Genomic DNA, 14,789 nt, shown 5'->3' with positions numbered 1-14,789 from the left:
TCAAAACACAGCTCTCGTTCAACTCTGCTTGATTCATGATCGTGTGGAATGCATACTGTCCTGGTGTCCTTCATGAATAAACATGATTATGCAGGGCTAGGCAGAGACCGCATGTAGAACACATGATATTGCTTTGCGTTATATTTGTATTGGAATTATGGATAAAAGGTTGACTCACCTTACTGGGCCTTATTTGTGCTGACATTATGCTTTCCGCGTCTGATGCTGAAATTGAAAGATTCTCCTTCAAATATCTGGTGAAAGTCTCATTGTCTTTCAAAACCCTTCTCAGAGGGACAGGACGGCCTTGAATAAAGAATGAAAAGAATAAAGAACAAATGAATGAAAGAATGAATTGCCCTGAGACAACAGGTCTTTGGAGTAATTTGTTTGAAATATGCCCTATCCAGATTCTACAAAATCTTAAAAAAAATAATTGTAGATATTGAATTGTAGATGAGTGCATAACCAGATGCCAAAGCAAGCAACTCAATCATATTTATGCTTGGATAATACATACACAACAAAGGTTTCGCTGGTTAACATTTCCTGGGATTATCAATATATCCATTTTGATCCAAATAAAATTAAATGCTATACTGGAAAGCCCATTTTGCAGTTCATGTGTGATTGAGATGTATCTTCAACTTTGTCAAGTCATTTATTGATATGACTTATGTCAAATATCCTTTTACTTAATATATCATTAAGTAATAGGATATTTTTGAAGGTTGTCCAAAAAAATCACGAAGGAAACAAGTGTATGTACAGGTTCGGCAATTTAAAACAACCTGCTGAAACAACAAATGAATAACTGCTGTCATCATATTATTTATTATCCTTATGAATATCCTTTGCATAAAGACCTTTATGAGGTAGTATTTCTCATTAATTATTCTTTAGCTCTGATACTTTGAAGGATTTAATTTTGCAAACTACAAGCACAATGACCTCAGAATGCAAATTCTCAGGAAGTGCTGTCAGCTTTCACAATGGTGGGATTCCATTGCCTATTTGTAAATTAGGTTGCTTATGAAAAGCTGAATATCATCATACTAAATGAGCTTACTGCAGAACAACAAACTGTGAAGATAAACAATCTGCCACTCCGTAATGCAAATGACACCATAAATAATCAGGTGCTTTGGTTTTCAGAGTATCACAATGAAATGACAGACATTCACCATGTACTCAACCTCACAGTGTTGAAGCTGAAGGAGATGTCATTGTCTGGTAAGCAATAGGCCGTTTTATACATTGAATATTTGGCCAATATACCATACGTTTATAAGCCAAACAATCATCATTCAGTGAGGGATAATTGCATTAATGTGTGTTTGTGTATGAGAGAGAGAGAGAGAGAGAGAGAGAGAGAGAGATGTATACCATTTCCTGGGTTGGTATTCTGCAAAATCAAAGTCAATTGGTTGATATCATTGGAAAGCTGCCGAAATTTGGAAAGGACGGTCTTGTTTGATATCGTTGACTGCAGTTCAATCAGCATTCCAGCAAGTCTAAATGTAAAAACAGGACAAACAGAGGAACCATAATCAGAGTGCGATACAACAGGGAAACAAACAGGTGACAGTATGATCAAGAATATCACGCACAGTTACATTAGATACATCAAGAAATGGCAGAAGTTTCTGTAAAGCTTAGTACTGTAATTATCTGAATTATCTATGAACTGCAAATAAGCAACAATTTCTGTATTAAATGGCAGGGGGAAAAAGTTAGGTTAGGTTTTTCAAAGAAAGGTCATGAGCAGGGATATAGCCGGACGGTATCTGCCAATCACTTTTAGGTTTGTTCTACTTGTTGTTACCAACATACACTGTGATTGGTGGAGAGCTGCTGTCTAGTTTTTCAGAAAACAATGATTATGCCTAATGTCCAATTTTATTATCTCAAATCAGGAAACCAAAAGGAGTTGGACCATAGAGGCTGACTGACAGGCTCTCGGCACTTGCTTCATTAAGAGGATTTCGTTTAATATTACTAGCTTAGGTCTCTACTGGAAAACCCTCCCAGAGAGTAAGAAACTCCGGGCCGGGTTTGTGCCGATTCTGGCCCTGATTGCAGGCTGGAGTCAGCCTAGATAGAGTTCCTAACTATCTGGGTTGAGTTAGGGACAGGTAAGTAGTTGCAACAATATGCACAACAAGAGTGAAATGTTAATATAATACAATCTTCAAATGTATAAAAAGGAGAGGAAACATTTTGAGAGAAAAACGGATGGTGACTATTTCTAAAAGGATATGTGGGAAATTGATGTTTTTAGTGCTCTTACATGGATGAATTGAAATTGTTGACTTGTCCTGGTGTCTCTCCTGGAGTTGGATAGTTTACACAAGGGTTGTCAATATTGCACATCATGCTTTGTAACCATGGCAATACACCAGCTGATGGCATGGCCTTATTAGGATAATGACCTGTGGGAAAAATAAAATAAAAATAAATAAAATAGTAATAAAAATAATGAGCTCAAGAATTATTTGGCTCATTTCAGCTACTAAATGTGCTGTATATTTACTATTCTGATAACACTTTCCAGAATATAAACTGTGTCAGCATGGTAGATTTACACTGAAACTCTCGCTACCACAAAGCTAACTTCTGTAGAGAACAGATCTTGAGTATACACTTATCTGAAGACAAAGCAGAGCAGCTCTGGTAAAACATAGAGGCATTTGAGAAAACTGAAGCTTTAGAAAATTGTCCTTACATTGTCCCTTGTAAAAAGGTTGATTTGTTGAACGAACCCAGACCAGAATGAAGAACAGGAAAAGAGGCCATATCAACTCAATAACCAGTCGGACCTGCAAAATAAATACAGCTGTCTTTAATGATAGTGGGGGGAACAAAACAGAATTATGTCATCATCACATCAAGCAGATGCTTTTAACCAGAGTGACACAGCTCACATTTCACATACAGTCTATTCATAGGATTGCACATATACTGAAGCAATTGAGGTTAAGTATTTCGCTCAAGGATACAATTGGGAACGAAACCCACGACCATTGTGATAGAAATTGAGTTCCCTAACCATTATAGGACACGGAGATACAGAAAGAGCACATATTATCCCCGCTAGTTAATGTGCAGTCTGTCATGAGTCACTGCTGCCCATGGTGCGTCCAATTACTGCCACAGTCGACAGAGGAAAAATGTAAAAAAAAAATAAAAGATTAAATGTTCAGGAGCTCATTTTTTAGACTATAAACTTGTCATTGTAATACCTGGATTGAGGCCAAAAAGATTAGGTTCACTGTTCCACTTGAATAAAATAATAATTTCAGATAGATTTTTAGTAAGTGCTTGAGAAGAATGCATGCTTACCACGGCCGGACTCAGGCTGCAAAATAAGTAAAGATTTGACAACCAGCTGTCTTGCAGCAAGTAGGGCGTGTTATTTGACATGCGAAGGAAGTCAGGTGCAAACCTAGCATATGCTCTTCGCTTGTAGCCCCAGAACATGCGGAAGTAAAGCGTATAAAGATTTTTTTTTTTTTTTTTTGGCCAGAATAGAAGTTTTTATTCACATCACTTTATGTGTACACATATGGTCACTTCGTAATTAATGGTCACTTTGTGCATTAATCAGATACCTTAAAACAAGCAGCCACAATATAATTGCTAGTTTTTTTTTTCCCCCTCTGAAATTATTTCTTCTCTATAGGCCAATACGATAAGCAAACACAAAAATAAAGAGATAAATAAATGTTTTGTTGACCGCTGCTTTAACAGAAGTAGATGAAGTGCCTCTCAAATGCCAGGTTTGAAAGACGGTGGTGTCCCTGGCTGATCTCGCCCGTATCACTGGAGATGGTCAATCTAAGATGGAGGATGAAAGCCTCGGGGCTGTCCCTCTGCGTGACCTTGAGCAGGGCGACGGCCGCTTTATTAAAGCTGGCCGCCTCCCCGCCCGCCTCTCCTCGGTCGCCCCGGGGCCATCGTAGCCCGCCGCTCGGGTCACCGAGTCACTTTCATTTAGCCGAAAATCGGGCCAGCTCGGGCGCTGGAGCGACGCTCCTCTCCCTTTAATGGGGTCCCTTCACTGCTCGGGTCCCTAACTGTATCGAAAGTCCCCGACGTTTATTTGAAATTACCCCGGGGAGCGACTGGATGCAAGACGTAGGGGAGATGCCGCGCTTCAGATAGGCCTCTGTGCTCTTTTTAAATAGAGCTGATTTGGGGAAGTGTTCTCCCGCTCATTTTGTTTTCACCCTTCAGTGAATGCCATTCTGTGTCTCTGTTCCACTCAGGAAAAACAACAGGTTCTGCTTGCCTTGGTAAATGAGAGGTTTTCTTTCTTTCTCTCTCCCTCTGTCTCTCTCTCTCTCTCTCACACACACACACACACAGTTTTTCCCTCTCTCTCTATTGCATACTCACATAATCTCTCTCTCGCTCTCTCTCTCTCAGTCTCACACACACACATACATAAAGCTCTTCCCTCTCTCTCACTCTCACACACACAATCTCTCTTTCTCTCTTTCTCTCTCTCTCACACACACATACATACAGCTCTTCCCTCTCTCTCTCTCTCACATCTTGCACATATTTTGGTCAGTCTGGCTACCATCTTCACTGCTGCTAGGACAATGTAGCTTCCATTACCTGTCATCCTGTCTCTCTCCCTCATCCAAGGCTGAAGTCAGAATCGGGAAACCTGACAGCGGTGCCTTAACAACCAGCCATAACAGCAATCTACCTAGCAACACATTCCTAGCAACCCATAATACCCTCTTTCTCCCTAGCAGACTTTCAGATGGACTGCAATAACATGTTTGTGCATAATGCTATGCACATACGTAACTCCACACCTGTTTAATTCCCCCACCACAGTTTGTATATCAGTTATGGGTTCAATTCCATATGCCAAAATGTATTCATATCTATATACAGTCAGTATATATTTCTTGCACTGTAAGGAATATCATAGTGAATCAATTCAAACAGAAAGCCTGCAGAGACCATGAAATGAAATATATACTAAGTTTTGTAATATCGCGGTAATGCATTTTATTTCAATTTTAATTCCAAGTTTTAGATTTTAGATTTAGAGGAATCTCAAAGAATTTTGAAGAAATAAGATATTCTATTTAGTGCTTAAATTCCACGGACAGTATGACATGTTCTTCAACATACCACATACTGTAGACTTTAGAAGAACTAACAATACATGACCTAAAAAAAAATGTCTTTTAAAAATATCTTATTTTGCTTAATTTTTCTGCAGCAACAGAAAGTAATTAACGCTCCTGTAAACACAGGTTATCATCCGAACGGTTTTAAGTATTATATTTAAATATATTTAGCAAAACTCCGGGGGGAAAGTTCATATAATTTCAACAGTTCAACAGTTCAGTTTGTGGAAAAACAAATGTAGACATATTTCCGTTGGCAATACTCCATAGGACATCTCTAGGATATCTTCTCCTCCTTTCTTGCAACAGCTTGCGGTGGTTAACCCGTTCCAAAATACAACTCAAAAGATGTATAAGTAGTTTTTTTTTCCATAGAATTTCTATTCAAATAAATAAATAAATAGAAAAAGTTTCGTGAACACTTCTCTCTCAGGTCAGTTCCTTGGCTTTTCTTCAATTGAGAGGCTCACTGAGGAACGCGGTTGATCTCGAAGGCGCCCAGTGGGAGACTGTTCTGAACCAATCTCCAGCAGAGGTCTGTAGACCTCCTGTAGTCACGCCAAGGCTGGGATTCAATCAAAAATCTTGGCTCACCCAGGATGAATGAGAAGGGATAAATTGGTACTGCGGATGCAAACGATGTTTATTTCCTTTTTTTTAATTTTTTTTTTTTTTTAAATGATTTATTTTTAAATCACAGGGCACCGTCACCTTATTTCCACATTAATTATTCCAGTCTGTCACTCTGCGCCTGGTGACATCACACACAACTAAAGCAACCTGGATCATTAGCTGGTGCAATATGCCAGTGCGTGAGAGGTGATTATTAATAATGAGAGCTAGGTGAAGAGGTAACGAGTGAAACCATGGGAATTGTGTTCTGATATGTGCTAATGAAAACACTAATGAACCTGGGGTTATATGAAAATTGGACGATGACCACATATCCAGATTTCATCATACAAGGCAAAAGGATTTTTTAATTTATATATATATATTTTTTTTTCTGCAGAAAGGCCGAGATTTGAAATAGTCAATTATATACTTTTACTGTATTAGACGCCGTTGGCAACACACTGACTGTGCGTCCGAGGCTTCCACACTTTGTTTAGGGATTCGGGCCGTATTGACCTGTGTGAAATAAGAGTCCTGCCAGATGCACAGGTCATCCGCTCAGACTGTAGTCATCTGTTCTATACAGAGTTTTCTGTTCTTCCTGTGCGCTCACGTTACAGGTGGCCTAGATTGAAGTGTAATCGATACAGGCACTCATTTACTCCAACTGCAATCAAATTAATTAACAGATCTTGGCGACCTTTGAGTAACTTGTACACTTTAAAAAAATAAAAAAAAAACTCTCTGCAGAGATTATTCTTTATCTGTGTATTTCTGCTGCCTTTATGTTTCTGTATTGTTGTTTTCTGCCGATTCTCCCATGGGGATTGTCATTAAAGAACTGAACTGAACTGAACTGAATACTGCTGTTACCATAAATCACATGGCCATTCGGCTGGTTACGAGCCACCCTCCCTTAAATGTGTAAGGAGACGGTTCATCCGGCGATGAATCCCAACCCCTGAGTACTTAATTCCAACAGGGGTCTGGATTTGTGGAGCAGATGTGATGTGTGTAGCTATTGGAACAGGGGGTGGAGACAGTTTGGACAGCGGCCTTGTCTTCCGAATAGGATTTCTCCTGTATCCTTAAGCCTGCCCGGGTTTCGTTCATGTTTAAATCCAGCCATATAAGAAAACATTTGAAAGTAATACATCTTTGGAAATTGAAGGTGACATTCCCTCGCAAACACATGTCAAGGAGAAAGGACTCTTCCAAGGCAGTGGAATTAAAGCTGCTTCACTGGTGTTAACCTGCTCCAGGTCAGCTGACCTTTCTGTCTCCTTCGCAAACAACATAGAACGCCCCCCCCCCCCTTCCAAACTCCGCCTAGAACACAGCCTCAGAATATATTTATTCTGTAACCTTTATTGCCAACATTACAGATCGCTCCTGATTTCTGGAGTTTGAGAGAGATAGAGAGAGAGAGAGAGAGAGAGAGAGGGAGGGAGGGTGTACCTTTTGTCTCTTTCTTAGAAGGAAGTTCTTCCACAGGAGAAGCCGAAGCTGTCCCAGGAAATCCATTACAATTTACCTTGTGATGCTCTGCCAGTACATAAATCCTAGAGGGAATACATGCATGTTATTATTAATTATTATTATTATTATTAGAGCAAACTATCAGTAAAAAGTAATCACTGACAAGTCATTCTTTCTTTCTACTTGGTAGGAAATGCAGCTCATATATTCACATATTTCACATTCACAAGCAGACTTTCACAATATTTCACAAGTTTAATTCAGTTCACATAAACACATCAAACTCTGTGGCGCAGTAAAACATTAAAGTCTTTTATTCTGTTGTATAAACAAAGTATGCTGTTATTAGCTCGTCACAGTTGCACATTTTACCACATCGCATATCATTTTTAATACTTATGTCAATAAGTCTGTACGTACTGGATATGCAATAAAATGGGCTTAATTACATTTTTTTTTTTGACATTGAGTAAATACATTACTGTTTCTTCAGGTAAACCCATATACATCTGTCCTAGTTCTCAATGCTTTGATTCTTTCTTTTTATTATTTAACACAGTGACATTAAAGTTTTATGGCTTTAACTGAAAAAGATGCGACCTCTTTCCCATTTAAAATGGTCAGAGCCGAAAAATACCGAAGACTTCATTGGCGTGAGTCATGGGGGAAGTGTCTTTACCAGTACTAGATCAGTCCTGAGCAGATTTTCCCTAACATCCGAACAAGAGTACACAAGGATAATTACTGGATTACGCCTTTATATCATATGCTGTAAGTGCTTGAGTAAGTGCACTTTATGGATGTCCTACAGTATTCAAGTAGTATTATTTTCTATTTTAATTTTTTTTTTTTTTTTTTTTTTTTGGGGGGGGGGGGGGGGGGGAGATGAGATTGGAAAAGATTAAATAACGTTAAGTAGGTGTGAACAAACAGTAACTGTGCTGCCAAGTATTTGTTTCCTCTAACTGAACCCACGGTGTATAACAGGATATGCCTGGGTTCATCCACCAATCCCCACGGCCCTTCTCCGCAGCACTGCATGAGTATAAGAAAACCCCCGATGGCAAATAATAATGAGTCCTCGCTGATATAAGTGCCCATAATGCATCTGTCACCGGGGAACGGCTTGCATAAGTTGTTACTATACAGCATCATCAAAAACACAGAGTTGGCACCTGGTTGAGACGTGTCAGTATAGGTATCATGGCAATAACAATGTTGTATCCATTCAGGCTAACAAAACACTTGCCTTCACCTCAGGTGCCACAGAAATGTTATAAGCAGCTGACTAAGCTTGCAGCAAATTGTCTTGTATTATATTCAATATAGCTAGGTCAATTTAGTACATTTACACATTGACACAAATAAAAATGACATACTTTCTGATAAAATAATAAAACACCACCTTCCAGAATGGCGTACTATTTTAACCGATGGGAATTTACTACAGTGTTTAGTATTGAAAGTACGAAAGTTGAATTTCACAGTTACCCACTAGCAGTTTGGTCAAGACACCGGGGATCATCCCACTCATTGTACCACGGACCATAGGATCTGGGCTTCAATACCACAGTGTCCCCATCATTTGATTGGTTACTTCACCCCTACTTGGCCATCCCACAAAACTCATTTGAACTCCTCCATGTACTCACATGCTAAGCCACTGGGAACCAACCCTGTTCCTGGAGATCAACCGTCCTCTAGGTTATAATTTTAACCCTAATTAGCCACACCTGACTACTAATTATCAGCACAAGGTCTCTAGCTGTTTAATGAGGTGTGCTTTGTTAGTGAAAACCTACAGGATGGTAGATCCCCAGAAACAGGGTTTGGGTACTATTGTGCTAAGCACAACCCTACTTATCACCCAGTATTCAACATCTATTGAAATACAGTATATACCTCTGACCTGAACTTGCAAATTCAGGTTTGGAAAGCAGTTGTTCATTTCTCATAAAAGAAATCCTCAAATACTGTGCTGCTTGTCAACATTTTAAGAGGTGTTACAATGTGACCACTTTCTCAAACATAAAAGAAAAGTAAATACCAAGGTATGGAGGACTGGGCACCAACTTACTTTACATACTAATGAAGCATCGTATCCACACATATGCTCATGCTTCTCAAGAGAAGCTTTCATGTGCAGCTCTTTGAAGCACTGCTTAGTTAAAACAAATCGCATACAAGCCTGCTTTTGAAAACATCACTTACATGGATCAAAAGAGCATGTAAATAATCAAAGTGCACCCTGGGAAACGTTGGATGGCATGTTGGAGGACCCAGGTGGACTCTACGGAACTACAGAAACACAGCTCTCTCGAGACCCTCCTTTGTGCCTAATTTCTCCTTTTGGCCACTCATACAGTTCTGCAAAATTTTGTATTATAACAATAAAAAGTGTTGTCATGTTTCTTTGAACCCATAGCACATATATATATATTCCCAAATTTCATTGACGATTGTGCACTTGTAACAATTTGCATGACGGTATTCGATGCCAATATTATTACATTTTTGTACAATGATGTGTTGCAGAGAAAGTTGGGGGCAAACGCTGGCTTGATGACCTAGATGCTTTGCTTCAGCATTCCCATTAACAATTAATACAACCACACTGATTTGATGCAGGGCCTGATAACAAATTAATGTCGTTGACAGGATTGAATGTTGGGCTGAGTCATTCCTTCCTTCAACTCCAGACATTTTCATAACAAAACACACACAGATATAATGCATGCAAATCCATTCTCTGCCCCTGTGCCACAACCAATGCCACTGGCAATTATAAAGTAGGAAAAGGTTAATGAATCCTAACACATTCCATCATCTCTATGACTTACAGACTTTAAATATGTGCTGGGGTTTGTTTGCTGATAAAATAACACCCACATTTTTGTGTCTAGTTATGATTTTTTTCCCCACCTCCAATTAATGTGGAAAGTATTCACACGTGAACAGTACAAACACTGTGAGAATATTCTAACTGGTCATCTCCCTGTCTAGGTTGACTGTGAACCTAAACTGAATTAGAAGCCAAAGAAAAGTGGTTGTATGGGGCTGCCTGGTGACCCATCCTGTAAAGTCACCATTCACCTTGGGAAGGGTGGCCTGGGGTTTCCGCATCACAGCATGTACTAGTGCCACCCCTGATTGAGCCGATCTGCCTGTTGAGAGGCTCATGAAGTGTCTTCCTCCTACTTCTGAGTACGCCTGAGCACGGCCAAATACTGCTGGATGTTTCAAATTGAGAATAATGGGACAAAGCATCTAAAAAGAAATATAGTTGAGGTATTGATTTGTACTGTGGACATAATTTTAAAACTCATTGCGGGGGTGGGGGGGGGGGGGGGGGTAATAAAAGCAAGATACATTCAGTAATAAGATGGGATATTCAGCACTCTGTAAGGAAGGTGGCACTGTAGTATTTTCCTTTCTAAACATAAGCCACCATCCAGCAGTGAGAAAATATATGGAACATACAGAGAGATTTCACATTACTGTTTCTCTTTTTTGTTAAATGTGAAGAACCTCATGGACCTGGCTTGTAACCCACTTACTCACTCATTCACTCACTCACACACTCGCTCATCCACTTATTCACTCACCCACTCACTCACTCACTCACTCACTCACGTTTAGCAGGCTGAAGATTATCAACAAGGAGGAGCTCTTAGCAGGCAAAGTACCGATTGGTGCTTCGCATAAATGACGCGGTGTGTTCTTGTTTTACTTAAAGGATAGTGGACAAATGCATGTTAGTTGACATAGACTCAGGGAGACCTGACCAACTGCATGTTAAATATATCTGGATGGGCACTTAATTAAAATTGTAATTAAATGAGGACACAGCTGTGTTTATCTGATGATCTCATGAAAAAAAGGTAGTATTTGTAATTAACTTAAAAAAAATGACTTTGGCCAGAATAATTATTTTACACATGGAACCCAAGTGATAAATTCTGATTTCATACATTTCACGCGTTAATGCAATATTCCACTGTTAAAGTTTAAGAGAGAAAGTGAGAAAACATCTATTTTTACTTCATTGGCTGGACTAGTCTGACGCTTTAAATAAAACAAAACTTTTCCCAGGAGAATCTGAATTGGAGAGTGCCATTCCGCTGGTCTGGATTCTGCAGCTCCAGCACCAGATAAGCAGCTGGTGACTTACTTTGGATGAGTTGAAAACATTCAAAACTCATTTTCAACACAAGTAATGATTACTCTGCTCTGCTGCCCCTATAAATCTATATGACCAATACACTGCAAACCCAGCAACCACTTTTTTAAAAATGTTGCCAATGAGTTCTTCACTCATGAGCCACCACTTACTCTTGCCTAATTTAGCTCTTTGCAATCGCCCTACATTTCCCCACTGTCTCTGACTTGGATGGTGGTAAGAAGACCTTTCGTTTGAGGCGGGGAACACACACGCTCAGTGCTTTTGTGTCTGTCGTGTAATTGTCTCTCATTACTTTTAATATTTCATCAAGCATTGTGCAGAGCAGTGCACTGGAAAAATCTCAGGATGGAAGTCAAATATAAAATATGCAAAATTCAATTTCCTTTTCATATGTCATATTTCACTCTAACATGAGGACACACACACACATGCGTGCACGCACGCGCACACACACACACACGCGTGCCCACACACACACGTTTTAATCAAATTGAAATGTAATATGAAAATGGAATTTTGTCCCTCAAACTTACTGAACTGTAGCATAGCCTGTCTTGATGTAGAGCTATCAGACAGTACAGAGGTGGTGATGAGGGCTGAATCTGTTTCTGGTTTTCATGCCAACTTCTGCCTTAATTACTTAATAATAAACATTTACGGCACCTTATATTTCAGCTACATTTCCTGACATGCCCAGAAGTGGCAGCCAAGCACCGTTCTTGTGTCCCTATATGAAGCGTTTTGCTGTGATCTAATCTACGAGTGAAGCAGTGTTGGTGTATATAGCCAAATAGCTCATTTAGCCAGAGTAATTGGTGGAAACATAAATCTGCACACACACCAGCCCTCCAGGACCAGAGTTGCCCAACCCTGATACAGTATTTAAAATCATTTAAAGTGTCTGTTCATGATACAATTGTTAGACCAGCCATGGAACTGCTTCTAAAACTTCAAATTTCAATATGAATATGTGGAATCTGTGAACTTAGCAGGCTCTCATAAGGTAATTTTTCAAGATTTGATAGTGTTAAGGTATTTATTTTGATGATGTGTCATTCAGTCTGACTCACTGCAGCACTATTTGATAAACCGTAAAATTATGTTACACAACATTTTCAAACAGATATCAAAGTCCTGTGCCATATATATGTATAGAGGGCAAAATGAGAGTTAAGGTAGGATTGAATGAACAGAGTCAAAAACAGGAAAACCACTGAGCTACAACAAATTAGAAGGCAAGAACTGGAGTCTAAAAGAATAAGCCAGTTGTCAAACACAAAATTCCAAGCGTGAAATTCAAAGAGCTAGCCTCCGCTGGAAAATGGCAAATGGCGGCTTTTTCAAATCCGAAACAGAAACACCAATCTGATGACAAACCGGAAGAACAAAACACGCACGCAGCAGGAATAAATGTGAACACAAAACTTACGACAGAGGTCGTACTGTGTGTGCATATTCCATACAAAGGTTCTTTGTGCTGCCGAATCACACTTCTTTCTGTCTCTGGATTGCCAGTGAAAAAATTTCTGACAGATAGCAGTGGACAAAGATGAACTGATACAGAAACACAATAGCATGATAAGTGACTTGCGAAGACAGCATGCCCTACACACGAGTATACGAACATACAAGCGTATACACAGACACTGGCATTGGGAACATCAACTTATCTTTGTTTTGTTTGCATATTCCGGGAGTACTGAATTCTATGGCGTGGGTAAATCATTTAAAAGCACAGATTCTGACAGTGCTTCCAGGTCAAGGTCCAGCGTCATTTCAGTGACTTATTTCCTTGCATACTCTCTCAAATTCATCTGTCATTCACTGTTTGAAAAACATTTATTTTAACCAGCTATAAGTTAATACCGAAGGCCTGTTTTGGTATTTCCCTGTAAATATTTTTTGTGCAGTTTATTTTCAAACAATTGCCTATGCTAGTTGAAATGGAAAATCCAAATTTTGTTTTGATCAAGCGATATTACGTTTCTCAGTTTTCCTGTCAGTCAGAATATCACTTTTCATGTCAATAACTGAAAAACACAAGGTAAACAATCTAGGCAAAATTGTGTAAAATGTAAAACATTGCAGTTTTTCTGTTTTCTGAAATTCATGTACATGTACTGACTGTGTCTTTTAGTTAAGCAGAAAAACAATTTCTGCTTAACAACATTTGACTAATATCCTTGTAAACTTTTTGCCACTATTTTAAATCCTATAAATGCTGTGATATGGCACCATCCTGACAGTTGTATCCCCAGTCCTCCACCCCAACCCCCCCCAACCAGGAAGTGCCCTCTTCCACAGATTAGCTTGAGCCCTATCGCAAACAAAAAACAAACGGTAAGGCAAAGCAATATCCCTCAACAAAACAGGCCAAACCAGGGAAGGTTTCCATTAACGTACCTGTGAGTGCTGTGTGTGCGGGGTGTGGTGGGGTGGGGTGGGGTATCTTCAGCTGGTCCTCATAGTTCCTCACCAAAACTGACGCATCAGATGAGAGTGACTTGCGCTCAGACTCTCCCCTCAACCTCTCCTCCGACGCGTTCGCCCTCGCTCGCTGCTGTAAAGTATGCAAATGATCCCTGCGGAGACTGCCATGGAGACAGGGCCCCAGGTAATAAACTCAGGTAACACGCAGGTGGTGTAAGTTACACAAGCAGGTAACTGGCGCATGACCGGGAACACGTGAACCGAGTGTCATAATCGCCTCTCTTATCGCACTCCAATCTGATCCAACAGAATTTCTTTTCTTTTTTTAAAGTTGTGCAATGAGCTGTTTATGAAGATAGCAATAGTGTTGTGACCTATACATAAAAATAATTTTTTTAAGAAAGAGAAAATTGTTAATCACGTTTGAACATCTGGAGGTTCTGAGGTTTCGTGTTTCATAACAACTCTGTAATGACTTACATAAACACTAAAAGAAATGTTTTGCTATGCACTGAAGTCTGTTATTTGAGAGAAAGATGCATAATACATACAATACATGCCCAGAAGTAAGTGGACACACTGCCATCGAACATGTCGTCCAAAATGATGGGCATTAAAATGGAGCTGGTCTACACTTTGCTGCTATAACAACCTCCAATCTTCTGGGAAGACTTTATACTAGATGTTTGAGCATTGCTGCAGGTATTTGCTTCCATTCAGACAGAAGTGCATTAGTGAGGTCGGGCACTGATTGGGTGATTAGGCCTGGCTTGTAGTTGGCTTTTCAGTTGATCCCAAAGTTGAATCGGGTTGAGGTCTGGGCTCTGCGCAGCCCAGTCAGGTTCTTCCAAATCGTTCTCGACAATACCGTTTCTATATGGACCTGGCTGCGTGCCTGGGGACATTGTCACGCTGAAACAGGAAATGGC

General features: G+C 39.7%; 1 protein-coding gene across 5 annotated transcripts in view; it reads right to left on the bottom strand.

The window, feature by feature from the left end:
• Positions 1 to 14,004, bottom strand: part of LOC118231754 (phospholipid-transporting ATPase ABCA1-like) — a 143,289-nt gene extending 129,285 nt beyond the window's left edge. For 4 of the 5 annotated variants that reach the window (XM_035425930.1, XM_035425934.1, XM_035425933.1 and 1 more), the window contains exons 1-6: positions 13,834 to 14,004; positions 7,227 to 7,330; positions 2,726 to 2,819; positions 2,291 to 2,432; positions 1,387 to 1,514; positions 179 to 306 (exon numbers count right to left, since the gene is read on the bottom strand). In XM_035425930.1, coding sequence (XP_035281821.1) covers positions 179 to 306; positions 1,387 to 1,514; positions 2,291 to 2,432; positions 2,726 to 2,819; positions 7,227 to 7,292 — 558 coding nt within the window. In that variant the 5' untranslated portion in view covers positions 7,293 to 7,330; positions 13,834 to 14,004. Of the gene's footprint in view, positions 1 to 178; positions 307 to 1,386; positions 1,515 to 2,290; positions 2,433 to 2,725; positions 2,820 to 7,226; positions 7,331 to 12,859; positions 13,127 to 13,833 lie in introns of those variants that run through there. The other variant, XM_035425931.1, reaches the window with a different exon arrangement.
• Between the last annotated feature and the right edge of the window lie 785 nt (positions 14,005 to 14,789).

Source organism: Anguilla anguilla, chromosome 7 (assembly GCF_013347855.1).
Source record: "Anguilla anguilla isolate fAngAng1 chromosome 7, fAngAng1.pri, whole genome shotgun sequence".
In the NCBI taxonomy this organism is placed as follows: Eukaryota; Metazoa; Chordata; class Actinopteri; order Anguilliformes; family Anguillidae; genus Anguilla; species Anguilla anguilla.
This window is presented reverse-complemented; position numbering and strand designations above follow the sequence as displayed.